Source organism: Sapajus apella, unplaced genomic scaffold (genome assembly GCF_009761245.1).
Source record: "Sapajus apella isolate SASKATOON/1434 unplaced genomic scaffold, GSC_monkey_1.0 scaffold71, whole genome shotgun sequence".
Classification (NCBI taxonomy): domain Eukaryota; kingdom Metazoa; phylum Chordata; class Mammalia; order Primates; family Cebidae; genus Sapajus; species Sapajus apella.
In genome coordinates, this window is record NW_022437011.1 from 9,680,303 (window position 1) to 9,696,214 (window position 15,912).

Here is a 15,912-nt window from a genome sequence, read left to right on the forward strand (position 1 = left end):
CCTTGGCCAGATTCCCCAGCAGCCAGGGGGACACCTTGTAAATATTCTTGGAAGCAAGAGGAGGGCTGGAGTCTGTCCTGGGAGCTGGGGCCATTGAGACTGGAGAGAGAGTCACTTCCTCTCAGGGACTGTCCTGGCTCCCTCCAACCTCCAGGCCAGATCATCCACCTCCACCATGGGACTTGGTGCTCGGACTTCCCTCCACATCTGGGGCTAGGCACACACAGTCAAACAGGAGTTATTTCTGATTTTATTTATAATATAAAAATGTTCAAGTGTCAACAGTCAGGTGTTCAGACATTTCAGGGCAGGATTCCCATTTGTTTCTGTTTGGGATTTTTTTTTTTTTTTTTTTTTTCTTATTTTTTTACAATTACCTTTTTGACAAATTAGCAGTGGACCCAGGTTTTGGGGGTGGGAGGGCAGGACTGGAGACGGAGTGTAAGTCATAGGTGGGTTGGGGGCTAGGAAGTAGCCTGTGAGAAGGAAATGGTGTTACTTTATTGCTAAAAAGGGAATACACTGTCGAGTGGCTCTTCTCGGTCCCAGCGTGACCATGCATCCAATCTAAAGAATCTGAAATGCAAAGGACATGCAGGTGTAAAATAGAAAAGACGACCTGTAAACGAAGGCGCTGCAGAGGACGGAGGGGCGCCCTGGAGGCTGTGGGGGACAGGAGCCGCCAACATTGGGACCCTGGCAGAGCTGCCCCTCCCTGGGCCCAGGCTTTCTGGGAGACCTTTCTCTGCCCGGCTCCCTTAACCGCTGTGAGTAGCCAGGGATCCCCCATTCGGGTAGCTGTGTTTTTATCTTCCACTGGAAGTTACCCCAGCACCAGCTCCAAGTCTAGAGTCCTGGCCCTCACGCCCCAGGGGTTCGGAACTCCAGCTCTTGCCTGGGGGCAAAGCTACTTCTGTCCTCAGTTCTTCCTCAGGGCCAAGCCCCCACCACCCCCCACCCTCGCCCCCACCAGAACCCCACAGCCTCTTCTCTCCCTGTCACTCCCAGCACTCCGCAACCCAGAGACCTCTCCCGGAGCCCCAGATGAGCGTACAGCAAAAGGCACCACAAAATAGGTTTCTATTAAAGAGTCAAAAAATTGGCCCATCTCTCTTTTTTTTTTGTTGTTTCTTTTTTTTTCGGAAGCTGTAAATCAGGATGTCACATATAAATAGTTTCCCTATAAAAACGTCTTTGCCGTTAGCTAGTATTATAAGACAATTTTTGCTAAAATGAAAATAAAACATTTTGTTATACTTTTTTCCTTTTATAGAAAATAAAAATATTTTTATTTCTTTTTTCCTCCTTTCTCTCCAGTTGGCGGTCTCTCGTCTCCTTAAAGACAGTGGCGCGGGCGAGGCGGAGGGGCGCGCGGCGGGGCCCTAGAGCGGCGCCGAGTCCTGCTTGGCCCGCGGGGGCGGCCCGCGGCTGTGTCTGCTGCTGGCCCGCGTGCTGTGGCTGTCCAGGGAGTAGTAAGTCCTGCTGTCCGCCGCCGGATACAGCGGCGGCGAGTCCGAGCGCAGCGAGTCGTGCGCCGCGCGCAGGCCCAGGAAGGGCGTGCTCTCGGCCGCCAGCGCCCCGTCCGCGTCGTCGTCCGACGCCGAGGCCGAGCCGCCGCCCGAGCCGCTGCTCAGCGACAGCGAGTCCCGCGCCTCCCGTGCGCGCTGCGCCGCCAGCCCGTTGAGGCGCGAGCGGCGCCAGCGCCGGGGCCCCGCCGACGTCCTGCGGGACGCGCCGCGCACGCGCGGCCGCGGGGGCGGCGGGGGCGCGCACTCCTGCGTGGTCTCGTACTCGTCGTCCTCCGGGATGCGAAAGGGGCTGGCGGGCAGGCTGCCCAGGCTGCCGCCGAGCGCGCAGGTCCCGCGCCGCGGCCCGGGCCCCGCCGCGGGGTAGTAGTAGCTGTCGTAGCTGCGCTGCATGTCCGCGCCGGGTCCGGGTCCCGGCCCGGGGCCGGGGGGCGCCGGGTGCCGCAATAGCGGCTGCTGCTCCGCCAGGCGGTAGCTGATGGGCGCGGCCGGCGGCAGCGACACGGCGTGCGCCGAGTTGGGGGACGTGATCTCGAAAGTCGGCACCTGCGTGGCCAGCGAGTAGTGGAAGTCCACGGGCGAGAGGCGCGCGGGCGTGGTCAGGGCCGACACGTACCTGCGGGGAGAGGCAGAGGCATGGGCCTGGGCCAGTCCCGGGCCGGGGATTGGGGGTGGGGTGGGGTAGGCTGGGAGGGGCGGACCCAGACCTGCAGTAACCTTGCCCCAGAACCCGCCTGCAAGAATGATGGCGGTAACCCTCAGTGGCCTTATGCGATTTCCTAAACTTCTCCGAGCCTCGGTTTCTTATTTGTTAAGCGGGCATAACCATGGTGCTCATTCCATAGCAATGTTGGGATGATTCCACAATTTATCAGTGGGATGTGGTAGCCCTGTGCCTGACCTGGTAAGTCTCCATGAATGGCTCACCGTTACATCACGGGGTCAGGCCCACACTGGGGTATAGTACAGGTTCCACCTGGTTTAATACGGCAGCTCTGTAAGACCCTTCCACAAGTCCCATTCTACACACAGGAAACTAACACTCAGAACGTTTAAATGACTTATTCAGGATTTACACAGCCAGGAAGTGGCAGAGCTGGGATGTGACTTGAGGCTAGGCAGGAACCAGGACTCATACTGCCCAATTCCAGAACCCACTAGTCCCCATTCAGATACACCCCTGTGACCTGTACTCACTGCCCCACAGGGACAATTCATCCCATGCCCCAATGGCTTCAGTGAGGGAAGCAGTCCTTCTTATATTGAAGTCAAAACCTGCTTCAGGGAAGTACCAAGATCCCACTGAGGTGTCTCTGCAGACCCATCCCCACACCACCAGCTCCTTCAGAATTTTGCCCTGGCTAATATCTCCCAGGCTGGATCCCGGGTACCTGTCCCTTTCTGTGCTCCACATCCCCTTACAAGGTAAGCCCATCAGTCTTCTGCCCCACTGTCACCACCTCAGGACAGGGGCCACCCACCTCTGCATTTCCCTTCCATACTGCACAGCTGGGCACCTCACTGCTCTCTGGAACCAGCCTGGAGTCCCCATTATGTTTTTTTCAATCGCCTGACTACTCCTCCTTCCCTCTCGCACCGACATCTAATCAGCCACCAAGTCCTACCCATTCCCTTCTCGGGAAGCACACTCTCCATCCCACCCTGGGCCCAGTTGTTCACTGTGGTCATGCCTCCACCCCAGGGTCTCTCCTCCTTCACTCTATGCAGTTCCCAGAGCAATCTTGAAAAGTCACAGCTCTGCTGAAGGAGGTCTTCCTGTTTACCCACCCAGGGTCAGTCTGTCTGGCCAGCTTGCCTGTTCAGGCCCAACTCCTCTGCTCCCTACAGCCCACCCTGTTCCAGGTACCTCACTCATCAGCCCTGTTCTTAAATGCCTCTGTTGGAACAGCTCAAGTTGTTTCCCGTGCTTGGAATGCTTTCCTTCCCACTCTCCTGCCTCTCCCCTTCCTACCACCCATTAAGGAGTCCCATTGCTGTGGTTACAATTGATAAATAGCTACACCTAGTGAGCATCAGCTCCATGCCAGGGATGAGGCAAAGAGCTCTGTGCACATGATCGCAGGTGGCCTTCACCTGAACCATGCATAGTAGCGATTGTTCTCCCTGTTCTATAGCTGAGGGAACAAGGTACAGAGGTGATCAGCCTGCCCCAAATCACACAGGTGGTGGAGCTGGGCTTGGCAAACCTGGCTGCTTCCCAGAGCCTGCAGTCAGACTGAGTCTCTCTGCCCTGGTGTGGTGTCCTGTGTTTAGCACTTTCCATAGGCTGCTGTAAGCTTCCTTGGTTTGTTTCCATGGCCAGGAGCTCCTCAGCAGCAGGAATCTGGTGGGCCATCTCTGGATTCCCAGGCAGGCCTGCCCAGCACAGGGTCTGGCATGGAGTAGGCTGAGTTGAGAGCAGGAGAATATCTGGTCCTCTCCCCACACCCTGGTTTGGAATATTTAGTACCACTCACCTTTCCCTGCTCACCTCCTACAGACCCCACTTGGCTGAGGGCCACTCAGGGCTGAGCAAGGTGGTGGGGGTGGGGGGAGCTGGCTCTTGAGACTCCTGGCTTGGAGTCAGGGAAGAAGGGGCATTTTCTGATTCTTACTGCATCCACCGCTTAGGAACCCAACCAGGCCTTGAACCATGGGGCCTTGTTGCTGACACTGCCAAGGGCTGCCATCCTTCGTGGCTCATGTCCATCTTGTGCTGGTGTGACCTCAAAGACAACCTCTCCTCTCACCTCGCAGTCTACTCCATCTTAGTGTCTTTCTGTTCCTGCTGGACATGGGGCCTCTAGCATATATCCTAGTTTGTCCAGAACAGCTCCTGTTTTGTTTTGTTTTTTTTTTTTTAGATGGAGTCTTGCTCTGTTGCTGAGGTTGGAATGCAGTGGCGCAATCTCAGCTCATTGCAACCTCCGCCTCCCAGGTACAAGGGATTCTCCTGCCTCAGCCTACCAAGTAGCTGTGATTACAGGTATGTGACACCACGCCCAGCTAATTTTTGTATTTTTAGTAGAGATGGGGTTTCGCCATGTTGGCCAGACTAGTCTTGAACTTCTGACCTCAGGTGATCCACCTCGGGCTCCCAAAGTGCTGGGATTACACATGTGAGCCACCATGCCTGGCTCCCTGTTTGTTCTTGATGTTCCAGTGTAACTATTAATAATGTCCTCTTCTCGTCTGAAAAGTGTCCTAAATTAGATGGTCACTGCCCACCAGGGTCCGCTGGCCCAGCTCTAGCCCCAATCTGTCATTAACATGCTATGGCCCTGAGCAAGCCATTTCACCTTTTCTAGGACCTTGTTTTCCCATCTCAAAAATGGAGATGAGACTCTTTGGAGTGTTTCTGAGGGGCCCTAAGGGTCAGCCTTGGGCCAGTGGTGCCAGCCCTCTGGCTAAGGTGGGGCACAAGCCAGGGGGTAGGAACTGACCTCTCGCTGTGTGGGGAGTCACGCAGGGAGTCCACGGAGTCATGGTAGGCTGGTGCAGTGGCCCTGCGCCGCTCCTCCAGGTTGTAGGCTGCTGCCCGCCTTGCCCGAGCCTCCACACACGCTGGGCTGTTGCATTTGCTGGTACCCACCGATGACAGCATGATGCCCGACTGTGAGTCAGAGGTCAGGCTCTCAGAACGTTCCAGGCTCCACGTGTGGCTCTCGTGTCTGGGAAAGCCAGATGGGGTAAGGTGAGGGGTAAAGAAGGGGCAGGGCACCCAGCAGGTGTGGTTCCACGGACCTCCCTGGCTCTTCTTCCACCTCCAGCTCCCTTAGCTCAATGCCCTTCTCCACTATGGGGTGATGTAGAGTGTTGCAAATGCCCAACCCCAATATTGGAAGAAGGAGGGCTAGGGTCCCATGGATGAGTGAGTTGTAATGTGCAGAAACCCATTTCTTTCCTCCCTGCAACCAGCCTCCCCTAGCCTTACCTTAAACCCCCTGTGTGGGACCCTTCCACCACTGTGGTCCTTAGCTACCTATCTCAGAAGCCCAGCCCCAGGGGGCAGTATGTGAGGACCCTATTTCCTGGTGCTCCCAGGGAAGAAGGGAGCCCGCCATGTTATTTTTGATCTGTCTGGGCCTTTGTGCTGTGTGGATCAGCCTTCACAGTTCTGGAGAGGAGGTTAAGGTGTGCTGTGATTCCTGTGGCAAGCTCAGGAGAGGGTATCGAGTAGCTCTGGATGTTGGAGTAAGTGGGCACTTTGTGCCAGATGAAGTATGTGAGTCTCCAGGTTTCCATGGGCTTTGGTGGTGCCTACCTGTGGCTGGAGGTGGGCGTGGCTGTGGAGCAGTGGTGAGAAGGTGAACAGGAGTGGCTCCCTGAGAAGGTGGTCTCAGTTTCTCTCCTGATGACGTGGTCTGTGGCTGGCGCATTCTTGGAGATATACTGGAACGGACAGAGTTGGGTGAGAGTTAGTGACCATGGCCTAAATCAACTTTTCTTGTTGGGGACAGGGATGTGATGAGCACTGACTGAGCTCCTGGTTGGGGAGACCCACTGGGTAAGAGTGACTTGATGCTGGGGCAGTGACAGCTCCAGCAAATCAACCCCTACCCCTTCCTGATGAAAGTGAGCAAAGCAAGGCCAGCCATCCTGGTGAGGCAGTGCCTAGCAGGAAAGGCTGGCCATGGGATAGGCTGGCTGCTGCCCTGGCCCATCCTTGCAGGGGGCATGGGAAGGCTGGCTGTCCACTGGGGTCTCAGAAGGGGGCCCAGGAAAGCCACTCACATCTGCCATCTGGATCTCCTCTGGGTCCAGCCGTGGGTGGCTGGGCCCATTGGCCAAGCTCCGGTTTTGGTGGGCCGGGCACATGTTCTGCCGGAGGTGGTTGTGCATCTGCTTCCTCTGTTTTCTGCACAAGGGAAGGGAAGGTGAGCCTGGCATTCCCCCAACTCGCCAATGATGAACTTCCCTAGCTGCCACTCTAGGGAAACAGCTTTTCCCCCTGTCCAGGGCTGCTGCTCTTCCCTGTGCTCAAGCTGCCCCTACACCATCACCACCACCCTGAATCCAGCAGGGAGCGTCGTGGCAGTGAGCTTTGGCTCGCTCAGAGAGTAGAACTTCATGGCTTTCTAGTTATGCAACCCTGGGCAAGTTACTTAAGCTCTCCACGTTTCACTTTCTTCATCTATAAAACAGGGTGATCACTTATCCATTCCAAAGACTATTGATGACTAAAAGTATATGAAATATTCAAGGCTGGGTGCAGTGGCTCACGCCTATAATCCCAGCACTTTTAGGGGCCTAGAAAGGCAGATCATCTGAGGTCAGGAGTTTGAGACCAGCCTGACCAACATGTAGAAACCCTGTCTCTACTTAAAATGCAAAATTAGCCCGTCGTGGTGGTACATGCCTGTAATCCCAGCTACTCAGGAGGCTGAGGCAGGAGAATTGCTTGAACCTGGGAGGCAGGGGTTGCGGCGAGCCGAGATTGCGCCATTGCACTCCAGCCTGGATGACAGAACAAGAGTCTCTGTGTGTGTGTGTGTGTGTGTGTGTGTGTGTGTATGTGTGTGTGCTGACTCCCTCTCTCCCTTATTTATTCATTTGGTATTTATTGAGGTGTCACCATGTGCCAGACACTGTTTTGGAGCAGAGAAGATAGATAGGTAGATAGGGTATCTGCCCTCCTGAAGCCTGTAGGCCAGTAGAGGAAGCAGATGGTAAATACGTAAACAAAGAAATGAACTAGATACTTTGAGTAAAGTGTCATGAAGAAAATACACAGGGTGCTGTGGTTAGCTGTGGGACTACTTTAGATTGGCACATATTAAATGCTCAGTTTATTTGATAATAAATCTAATCATGTCACTCCCCTGTTTAGGACCCTTCATTGTGAAGCCATGGAGATGGAGAGTGGAAGGATAGTTAGCAGAGGCTGGGAAGGGAAGTGGGCGGTTGGGAGGGAGGTGGGGATGGTTCATGGGTTCAAAAAGTGGTTACAAAGAATAAAAGAGACCTCGTATTCGATAGCATAATGGGGTGACTATAGTCAATAATAATTTAGTTGTACATTTAAAAGAGTGTAATTGGGTTGCTTGTAACACAAAGGTCCATGAGGACCCATCAGTTTGCTCAAGGTCACAAAGGATAAATACTTGGGGGGGTGACTAGCCCACTTTACATGATATGATTATTTTGCCTTGCATGCCTGTATCAAAATATCTCATGTAGCTCATAAATATATACACCAACTATGTACCTGCAAAAATGAAAATGAAGCCCCTTTTTTGGGCCGTAGTGTCCTGTTTCTCTCCCAGCCCTTTGTCTCGCTGCCCACCCGGCACCCCAGCTAGCTCCTCCGTGGTGAGTTTGTTTCTGATCCTCCACCGTGCCCTGCCCTCTCTGGCCCCCTGGCCTTGCGCAGCTAGGCCATTCACCTGGAATACTTTCTCTCCTCTTCACCTGCTAACTCTTGTTCACCTCTCAGGCCCTGGCCTAAATGCTGCTTCCTCAGGGAAACTCTTTCTGCTCCCCAGCCAAGGTTAGGTGCCTCTAAAAGGTGTCCTGTGACACCGGACCACTTGCTTAGAGCACTGGCCATATGTCTGAGGCAGGGCCTGGTGTCCAGCAGGCACCAAATGAGTGTCTGTTGAAGAAATGAGTAAATGTAGTGGGGGCAGGACAGGCGTCTTGCTTTTTCTGTGATTCTTGGACTCAATTTTCCCTCTTGGGCCTAGTCTCCTCTGGGCTCACTGGGCCCCAACTCCCTCCTCACCCTCCTCCAGACTTTCTGGTCCTGGATTCATTCAAGACAAGGCCAGCAGGACCTCAGATGCCACAGATGGGGCAGCATGAGTCCATACCAGGGGCTCAGTCCCTGGAATGGTGGCTCCGTCCAGTCTAGATTCTTGCTCTACAAATATGAACAGTTGTTACAAACCTGTCATCTTTCTGCCCATCAGAAGGTCATAGGGCCTTGGATGCCGAGCTAGGGAGTCTGGCTTTTTCCAACAAAGACTATAGATGTGCCTTGTTGGCTAAACCTAGACTCCCTAGCTCGGCATCCAAGGTCTTATGGTGCCATCTGGGTCCCAGCTATCTTTTTAGACTCATGCTCCCTTTTTCCTGTCCCTGGCCCTTTGCTCCAGCTAGTCTGGGCTGCTCATGCTCCCGGAATACAGCTGACCCTCATCTGTGCTATCATTTAGCTTGGACTGCCCGGCTCCCTCTCTGTCCACTTATTCTGCTTGTCCCAAGGTTTTGCCCCTACCTCTCTTCCGCCCAGAGGAGCCTGGCCCCGCCTTTTCTATCCTCTTGTCTCACTGCTCCCAAGGTAGGATCAGGCAGTGCTCTGAGGCATCTGTCTTTCCCTGGGAATACAGCTGCCCTCTTTGCGCTCCTCCCCAACATGGCCCAGTGACTGCTCACTTGACAGGGCACCTGCTCCAGGAGCCTGTGGGGTCAGCTGCACGCTTCTGCTCAGGTCATCACAGTGTCCTTTGAGGTACATACCAGGATCATTCCCATGAGGACCCATCAGTTTGCTCAAGGTCACATGGGAAATAGCAGAGCTGGATTTGAACCCAGATTTGTCTTCTTCCAAAGCCTGTGCTCATGACTATTCTTTGTCAGTGCCCTGGGGCCTTCCACACCCTCTGCCTCTACTTCTTGGCTCAGACCTTTGGCCCCACACCCACCCAGCTACAGAGGCCCCCAAAGGGGCAGTTGGGGCCTAGGAGGGTGTGGAGGGCTCCAGTGGGGTGGAGGAGGAGAACCTCCTTCATAAACAGTCTTGGAGGCCCATCCCTTGGCTTGACCTGTCCCCAGCCCAAGTGCCTGTCACTCACTTGGTCTTGCAGTAGGCCACAACACAGACGATGCCCACGACCAGCAGAGCCACGCAGATGCCCGTGATGGTTAGGACCCTCTTCTGGTACAGCTCCTCGGCTTCTGCAGAGGCAGGGTGGATGTGAGGGATGGAGTAGGAGGCAGCCCCATGGGGATAGTGGTGCAGAGACCCCCTTTCCCCGAAAGCCACAGGCTCTCCCCAGCTCAGGTCCTGTCCAGCTCCTTTCCATCCCTTCTCTCCCCAGCCAGTTCCTTCCCTCCTGCACGCTCTGTTTTGCGTTCCACTCCCCTGCAGTTCCCACCTACCCATGGATCTGGTCACACACAACTCTGCCTGAGTTCTCCTCCCCAAGCCCCATGCCTGCCCAGAACACATGAGTGGCAAATGCAGGAGAATGGGAAGGGATGGAGTGAAGGCAAAGCTCCCAAGGCCGTAGAGCAGGGGAGGACAGCCCAGTCTGGCCGGCTCCCCTGCCCTGTTCCACCATGGCCTAGTAGCTGCAAAGAACCTTGGTGTGCCAAGAGGAGTTGTTCTTCATGGCAGTGATCATGTGGCCCCTGGGCCAAGCCTGGCTCAGCCACCTCAGCTTCCCTAAGAAAGTGCAAAGTGGCTTGTTGCAGGCTGGTGACAGCACATTGGACTCAGAGGCTGGACAGAGGGGGTGCCAGGACCAGGAGGAGGGACAGACCAGCCAAGCCCATGGAAGGGGTGTGGGAGGAAGGCCTTTGTTAACCCCTGCAGCCTGGTCAGGGTGTGGCCCTGGGCCACGCCAGGCCTCCTGTGTCTGCTTGTGAGAAGCCTGCCGGTGGCACCATAGACGCCTGGTATCTAGGGAAGTGCTGGTACGCAAGGAACAGCTCCTGCCCTTGCTGAGAAGCTGAACTAGGCTGGGCCTCAAAGCCCTCCCAAAGGCCAACTGTCCTCTCTGTCCTCTGCTGCTGCTGAGGCAGCCCTTCTAAAACACAGAAAGTCAGGAGGAAGAAAAAGTAAAAGGTGACAGCGCTAGCTATAGCCAAGGCTGCAGCCCAGAGACCCCACCCCTGCCCACCATACCTGCTGGCTGGCCCCCCCACACTGTGACCTCCTCCCAGCTCAGGGGGAAGTGAAGGCTGGACCTCAATGCCTTAGCAGAGCCCTGGGAAATGTCCCTAACCTCTTGTGCTTGCAGCATACCCTTTGGCAAAGGGGTACACACCAGTAAACACCCAGGGCCGCAAATCCTCCAGACACACACAGATTTCTAACTATGCCTATTTGATTCACAGACAGACCCCTTCACACACACCTGCACACACAACAGCACATGCACACACACAGAGTTAACCACACACTCCAGCAACAGGTGCACACACACGCCCACGCCCACTGACACAGTCGGGCCGAGTTGTAAACAACCAGACACAACACCTCCACCCTAGGTCCCATCTCTTGGCTCTGTGCTCACAGCCCTGGCTCTTGCTCTCATGCCCCATTCACGTGCCTCATCCAGTCCAGTCAAGCATGTGTCTCCGTCACTCCTCTGAGACCACTCTGGTCACAGGCACCAACCACCTCCAGGCTGCCAAGTCCTGAGGTCACTTGCTTCCTTCCCAGCTGACCCTCTCCTTCTGGGGCCCACTCCCCCTGGGCTTTGGGATGGTTCTTCTCTCCCTCCTACTTCATTGGCTGATCTGTCTCTGTCTTAACTGTGCTTTCTTCTTTTCTACTGGCCAGGAAGGTAGAAGGGCCTGGGTCTCAGGCTTCTTTCTTTCCTGCACCTGCCCTCTCTCCCTTAGTGATTTCATTCAGACTCAGACTTTAAATACCATCTATTTGCAGACTCTCAAATTTATACCTCCTGCCCTGACTTCTTCCTGGAGTCTGATCGTGCCAGATGGCTCTCCATTGAGTCTTTACCCATTGGCAGCCTCTGTCCCATCAGGTATGGATGAGAGGACTGGTTCCCCACACTCCATGGTGTTATCAGACTTGTTGGGTTTGCCAGTCCAGAGGGCAAACTGTGCTGTCTCAGTGTAGCTTTATTTCTGTTTCACTCATGAGTGAGGTTGAGCATTTTTCCGATTGGAGTCATCTGTGTTCCCTTTCTGCTTGCTATTCATGTCCTTTTCTCTTCAGGCATTTCGCTTGGGATGTGTTGGGGTCCAGACTCATGCATCCAAGGGCCATGACCAAACAGAATCCCTGCTTCCACACCCTCTTTCCAAACTCCTCCTCGACTCTTTCCAGCCCATGGGTGCAGCCTGACTTTTCCTGTTGCTCAGGGGCCAGACCTTGGGCTCATTCTTACTCCCTTTCTTCCCATCTACCCTGCTGCTGGACCCAGCTGCAAGTCATCTCAGCTCTGCTTCCCAAGTAGATTCTGGGTCTGAGCGTGTCTTACCATTTCCATTGCTTCCAACTTAATCCGGGATGGTGCCACCTCACGCCTGGAGATGGTCACTTTCTGATGGGTCTTTCTGCTTCCTCTCCTACCCATCCTGCCCCCAGCCCAGGCTATTGTCCATCCAAAGCTACATTTATTTACAGCCATAAAGCAGATCACTTCACTCCCCTGTTTAGAAACTCAAGATGGCTTCCCACTGCAACTCGAATGCAACCCAAAGCCTTACCATGGCCTCTGAGGCCCCCGGCTGCTTGGTCCCAGCCTTCCTTTTGGATTTCATCTGTGGTCCTCTCCCCTGTGTCCACTGTGCTTCAGAGCTGCTGGGAGTCTCCATCCACTGAACAAGGCAAGCCCGCTCCAACCACATGACTCACTCTTCCTGCTGTGCTGCCCCCTGCAGGACTTGTTTGTCCTCTGGTTGTTTGCAGGGTTGGACACTTCATCAGGTTTTAAAACAGATGTCACCTCCTCGGATAAGCCTTCCCTGACCACTTAACTACACTAGCACCCCACTCCAGCCAGGCACTAGCCCATCACCTCACTTTTATTTTCTGTGCAGCCCCCGGAACACCACCTGATGCTTTCCTGTTAGCTTGTTGTCACCTGCGAGTGTGAGCCCAGGAGGGCAGGGACTGTGTGTCTGGTAAACTCTGTTCCGTAGATGTTTGTTGCATTGTGAGTGAATATACAGACCAGCCTTATAGACACAGACATATCTGCGCCCTCACAGTCATCTCCTCCCACTCACAGTTCCACCTGCACAGCACACAACCCTTAACACGAAGGCATTCCACAGCCCCCCACACCTGCTCACATCCTGCCCTGAGATACCTCACAAGGTGTATACGTTTTCACTCTCAACAACACACACGTACCTGCAGATTCACCCCTGTGCATCCTGCCACCATCACAGACCCCACACAGACTCAATACCTCTCCCACTGCCCCATCACAGCCAGTAGCTACAGACAGATGCATCTTACACACAAACTTTACACTTTATCTTCTACTGAGAACAGCTGATAGAGGATAGGTGGTGGGGCTATTAGGCCTCCCCAGATCAGCCACGAGAGTAGCCTTTCCTAAACTGTAGAATCTGTACCATGTCTGAGATCCAACCCCACTGGAGCCCCCACCCTCGGAGCCCCCTGCCTATCTCCTGCTGTCATATGCCTGGGCACTTGAGGCTATGGAGGAGCCTCCTGGCACAAAGCCAGATAGCCAGAAACGCTAATCCTTTAAAGTCCCTTCCAGCCCACGGAGTCTCCCAGGGGCCAGAGGGTGGTAATAGCAGGTGGCAGGAGGACACATGTAAGATTCTGAGCTGGGGGACAAGGGGCAGGCACCAGAGGCCAGCCCAACCCTGCTGGTCTTGCCAGTGTGGGGTCAGATCATGGAGGGAATGACAGCCTCAAGCAGATGGCAAAGCCAGGTAGACAGACACAGGACAGGGACAGAGAAAAACAAGGAGTTATCAGCTACTGGCCTGATGCAGAATGCAAAGCAATGGATGTGGAAATGGGGAACAGAAGGAGGACTAAAGCCAAATGGAAAGGGATGCCTCTCTGCACCACTCTCCACACCAGGCTGCTGTGGTTCCCAGACACCAGCCCTTCCAGGGAGCATGTTCATACAAGGGGCCTATCTCTTGTGCAGCCAGCCTGTGGGGCTGCACTCAGCTCAGAAGGGGGCCTCCCCTCTGAGGCCTCCTAGCTATTGATCTCCCCATGTGAGGGGCGCTACTGTACACTGAGGGCCACGGTCTGAAACCCCGAGTGCCCTGCTGCTCATGAGCTTCTCTTGTCTTCCCCTACATCAACATAGTTTATGATAGGACATCTCAATGAGGCCAGGAGAGATTTTTGGAATCATCCCTCTTCCATTTTTTGGAAAGGAAACCAAACATTCAGCACACATGGCATTGGAGGCTGTGGAGAGGGGCCACGCGGATGGTGCTGAGTGACACACAGACATTTCATACCCTTTAATTCAAATCCAAGGTGCTCTGGCAGTGCAGAAGAGAGGAAGGCGAGAGAGGGAAGGGTGGAGGGAGAGACAGGTGGGTGGGGCAGGGGGAGAGAGAGACAGATACGTTGGTCAGGACTCTTCAGACACCAGGCAGCCACCCTGCGAGGTGAAAGCAGGTTAGTAGTGACCCCTCCCGGCCTCCTGAGCTCCTTCCCTGACACCCAGTCCCCAAGTGAGCCCCAAGGAGCGGAGAGGGAGATGTTAGAAACAGCAGGCAGGGCAGGCTCTTTAGAGATGAGCTGTGGGGTTAGTACCTGGTGGGGAGGCAGAGGCGCAAGAGTCAGTTGGCAAATGTCCCTGGGAGGAAAGGTGAGTGGGGTGGGGCCTCAGGAGCTCCCTGCTCCTCCCAGCATCAGTGCCAGGCCTTCAGCACTCTCAACTCTCAAGCCTTCCTGCAGACAGCTTGCCCAGCTCCCTCATCAAGGGCGCTATTTTGTTGTTGTTGTTGTTCAGAGTGCAGGCATGAGTTTCCCAGACCGGCCCCATGTCCCTCTCCGGCCCCACAGGCCTAGCTGGCCTGCCCACCTACTGGGAGCCCGGGTGGGGAGCCTCAGAGTTTGCGGGAGGGAGCGGGAAGAAGAGGACAAGGTTCCAGACAGCAGGCCGCTTCTCTATTTGACACTCCAACACCCTAGAAGCCTACAGGGCTGGACCTTGGCGCCTGAGCCTGATTTCACTACTGAGAAGAGCAAACTGCAACTCAGAGGAAGAGACAAGTGGGTTCACTTGTAGAACGTCTGAGCTCCTCAAATGGTGGGCAAATTACAGTCTTGGAAGTGGGATCGTGTTTTGAATGTGTGGTTTCAGGACCCCCATACCATAGAAGGGTTAGATAAAAGCACCCTGACTCAAGGGTCAGCTCTGCACTGACCTGCTGCTGTGAGACCCTGAGTGATACCAATCTAGTTAAGTCTCGGTCTCTTATCTGTTAAATGGGCAACAGGCTGGGACATAGGATCCTAGGAGGTTTGGAAACCTGGCTGAACTTTGGAATTGTCTAGACCAAGGCAGTCTGGCTCTGGGGTGGGAGCCCAGAAATCTCAACAGTGTTTTTAAAAAATCTCCCCTACCATTCTAAGGTAGCACCCAGCATCGGTCTACAGGCCTGGAGTGTCTCAGTTTCATCCCTAATTCGCTATGTGGATGTGGGTAAGGCATAATCCCTGTTTCCTCGTCTGTCCGAAGTGCCTGCACACAGCTAGAGGAAGATGTGAACAAGCCTAAAGGCATAAGCTCAGCATCCGTGCAAGGGCCCTGCTCCTGCCAGCCTGGATGTGCTCACTCTCTGGCTTCGCCAGGTGCATAATCAGCTCCACTAGATCCAGGGAGGATGTGACATTGTGTCTGATGTTCTCATTTGCCTCGGAGGAAGGTGAATGTGTGGCAATCTGCAGGAAGTCCTGCGCATTATCCATCCCTGGACCTCTCATCTACTTCCTGATAGGGATTCCAGAGGGTTCTGCCTTTGGAAAAGGGCAGGAGAGCAGGGTGGCTCTGAGCCAGGGACTGCAATGGCTCTGACTGAAGAGCCTTGAGGAAGATCCTGGGGCTTCAACCCCCCCAGTTCCATGCAGAGACCACACCAATGAAGCGCTACTCCCAGCCCTTCCAGACACAAGCCCTTCTTGTACTGCTATTAAATCCCAGGTTGGGGAGTGACCTTGAAGTTCTGGTTTCTTTGCAGAAACCAAAGTCACTCTGACTGCTTGGAGGCAGGAAAAAGTTAAGTACAGTTTGTCCACTTCTCTCCAGGGTGTCCCAGGGCTGGTCAGCTGTGCTGAGTAGACAGTAGAAACTTGACCATTCTCAAAGAACCCTGGCGCACCTCTCACTGAGTAGTTAGTGCTGAGGCCCGGGGGCCCTTCAGGCAGCCGGAAAGCTCACATTGTTTGGATGTCCAGCCATGCTGCCCTGAGAGAACAGCCCAGCTTGACCACAGAGACCTGGGGCACTAAGAAGATCGGGTTCATAGAGCTGGTCTGGGCCCCACTTTTGGACAAGTTTGTATTAGATGAGGCAGCTGGGGCCCCGTGATAATGCTAGGACACTTTCCCAAGGTCCCACAGCAAATTAGGGGGCAGAAGGGAGACTGAAAGCCAGATCTTTGGTCCCTTGGTGCTAAGCCATGGCTTTCCTGTCCACTGAGTCTCTGGACAGGCCTGGCTGGGTATTCCTGA

At 54.5% G+C, this 15,912-nt stretch overlaps 1 protein-coding gene across 3 annotated transcripts in view; it reads right to left on the reverse strand.

The window, feature by feature from the left end:
• Positions 1-233: 233 nt before the first annotated feature.
• NRG2 (neuregulin 2) overlaps positions 234-15,912 on the reverse strand; it is a 187,379-nt gene continuing 171,700 nt past the window's right edge. For 2 of the 3 annotated variants that reach the window (XM_032250564.1, XM_032250562.1), the window contains exons 6-10: positions 9,323-9,425; positions 6,261-6,384; positions 5,791-5,918; positions 4,970-5,197; positions 234-2,142 (exon numbers count right to left, since the gene is read on the reverse strand). In XM_032250564.1, coding sequence (XP_032106455.1) covers positions 1,383-2,142; positions 4,970-5,197; positions 5,791-5,918; positions 6,261-6,384; positions 9,323-9,425 — 1,343 coding nt within the window. In that variant the 3' untranslated portion in view covers positions 234-1,382. Of the gene's footprint in view, positions 2,143-4,969; positions 5,198-5,790; positions 5,919-6,260; positions 6,385-9,322; positions 9,426-13,688; positions 13,713-15,912 lie in introns of all 3 variants that reach the window. The other variant, XM_032250561.1, reaches the window with a different exon arrangement.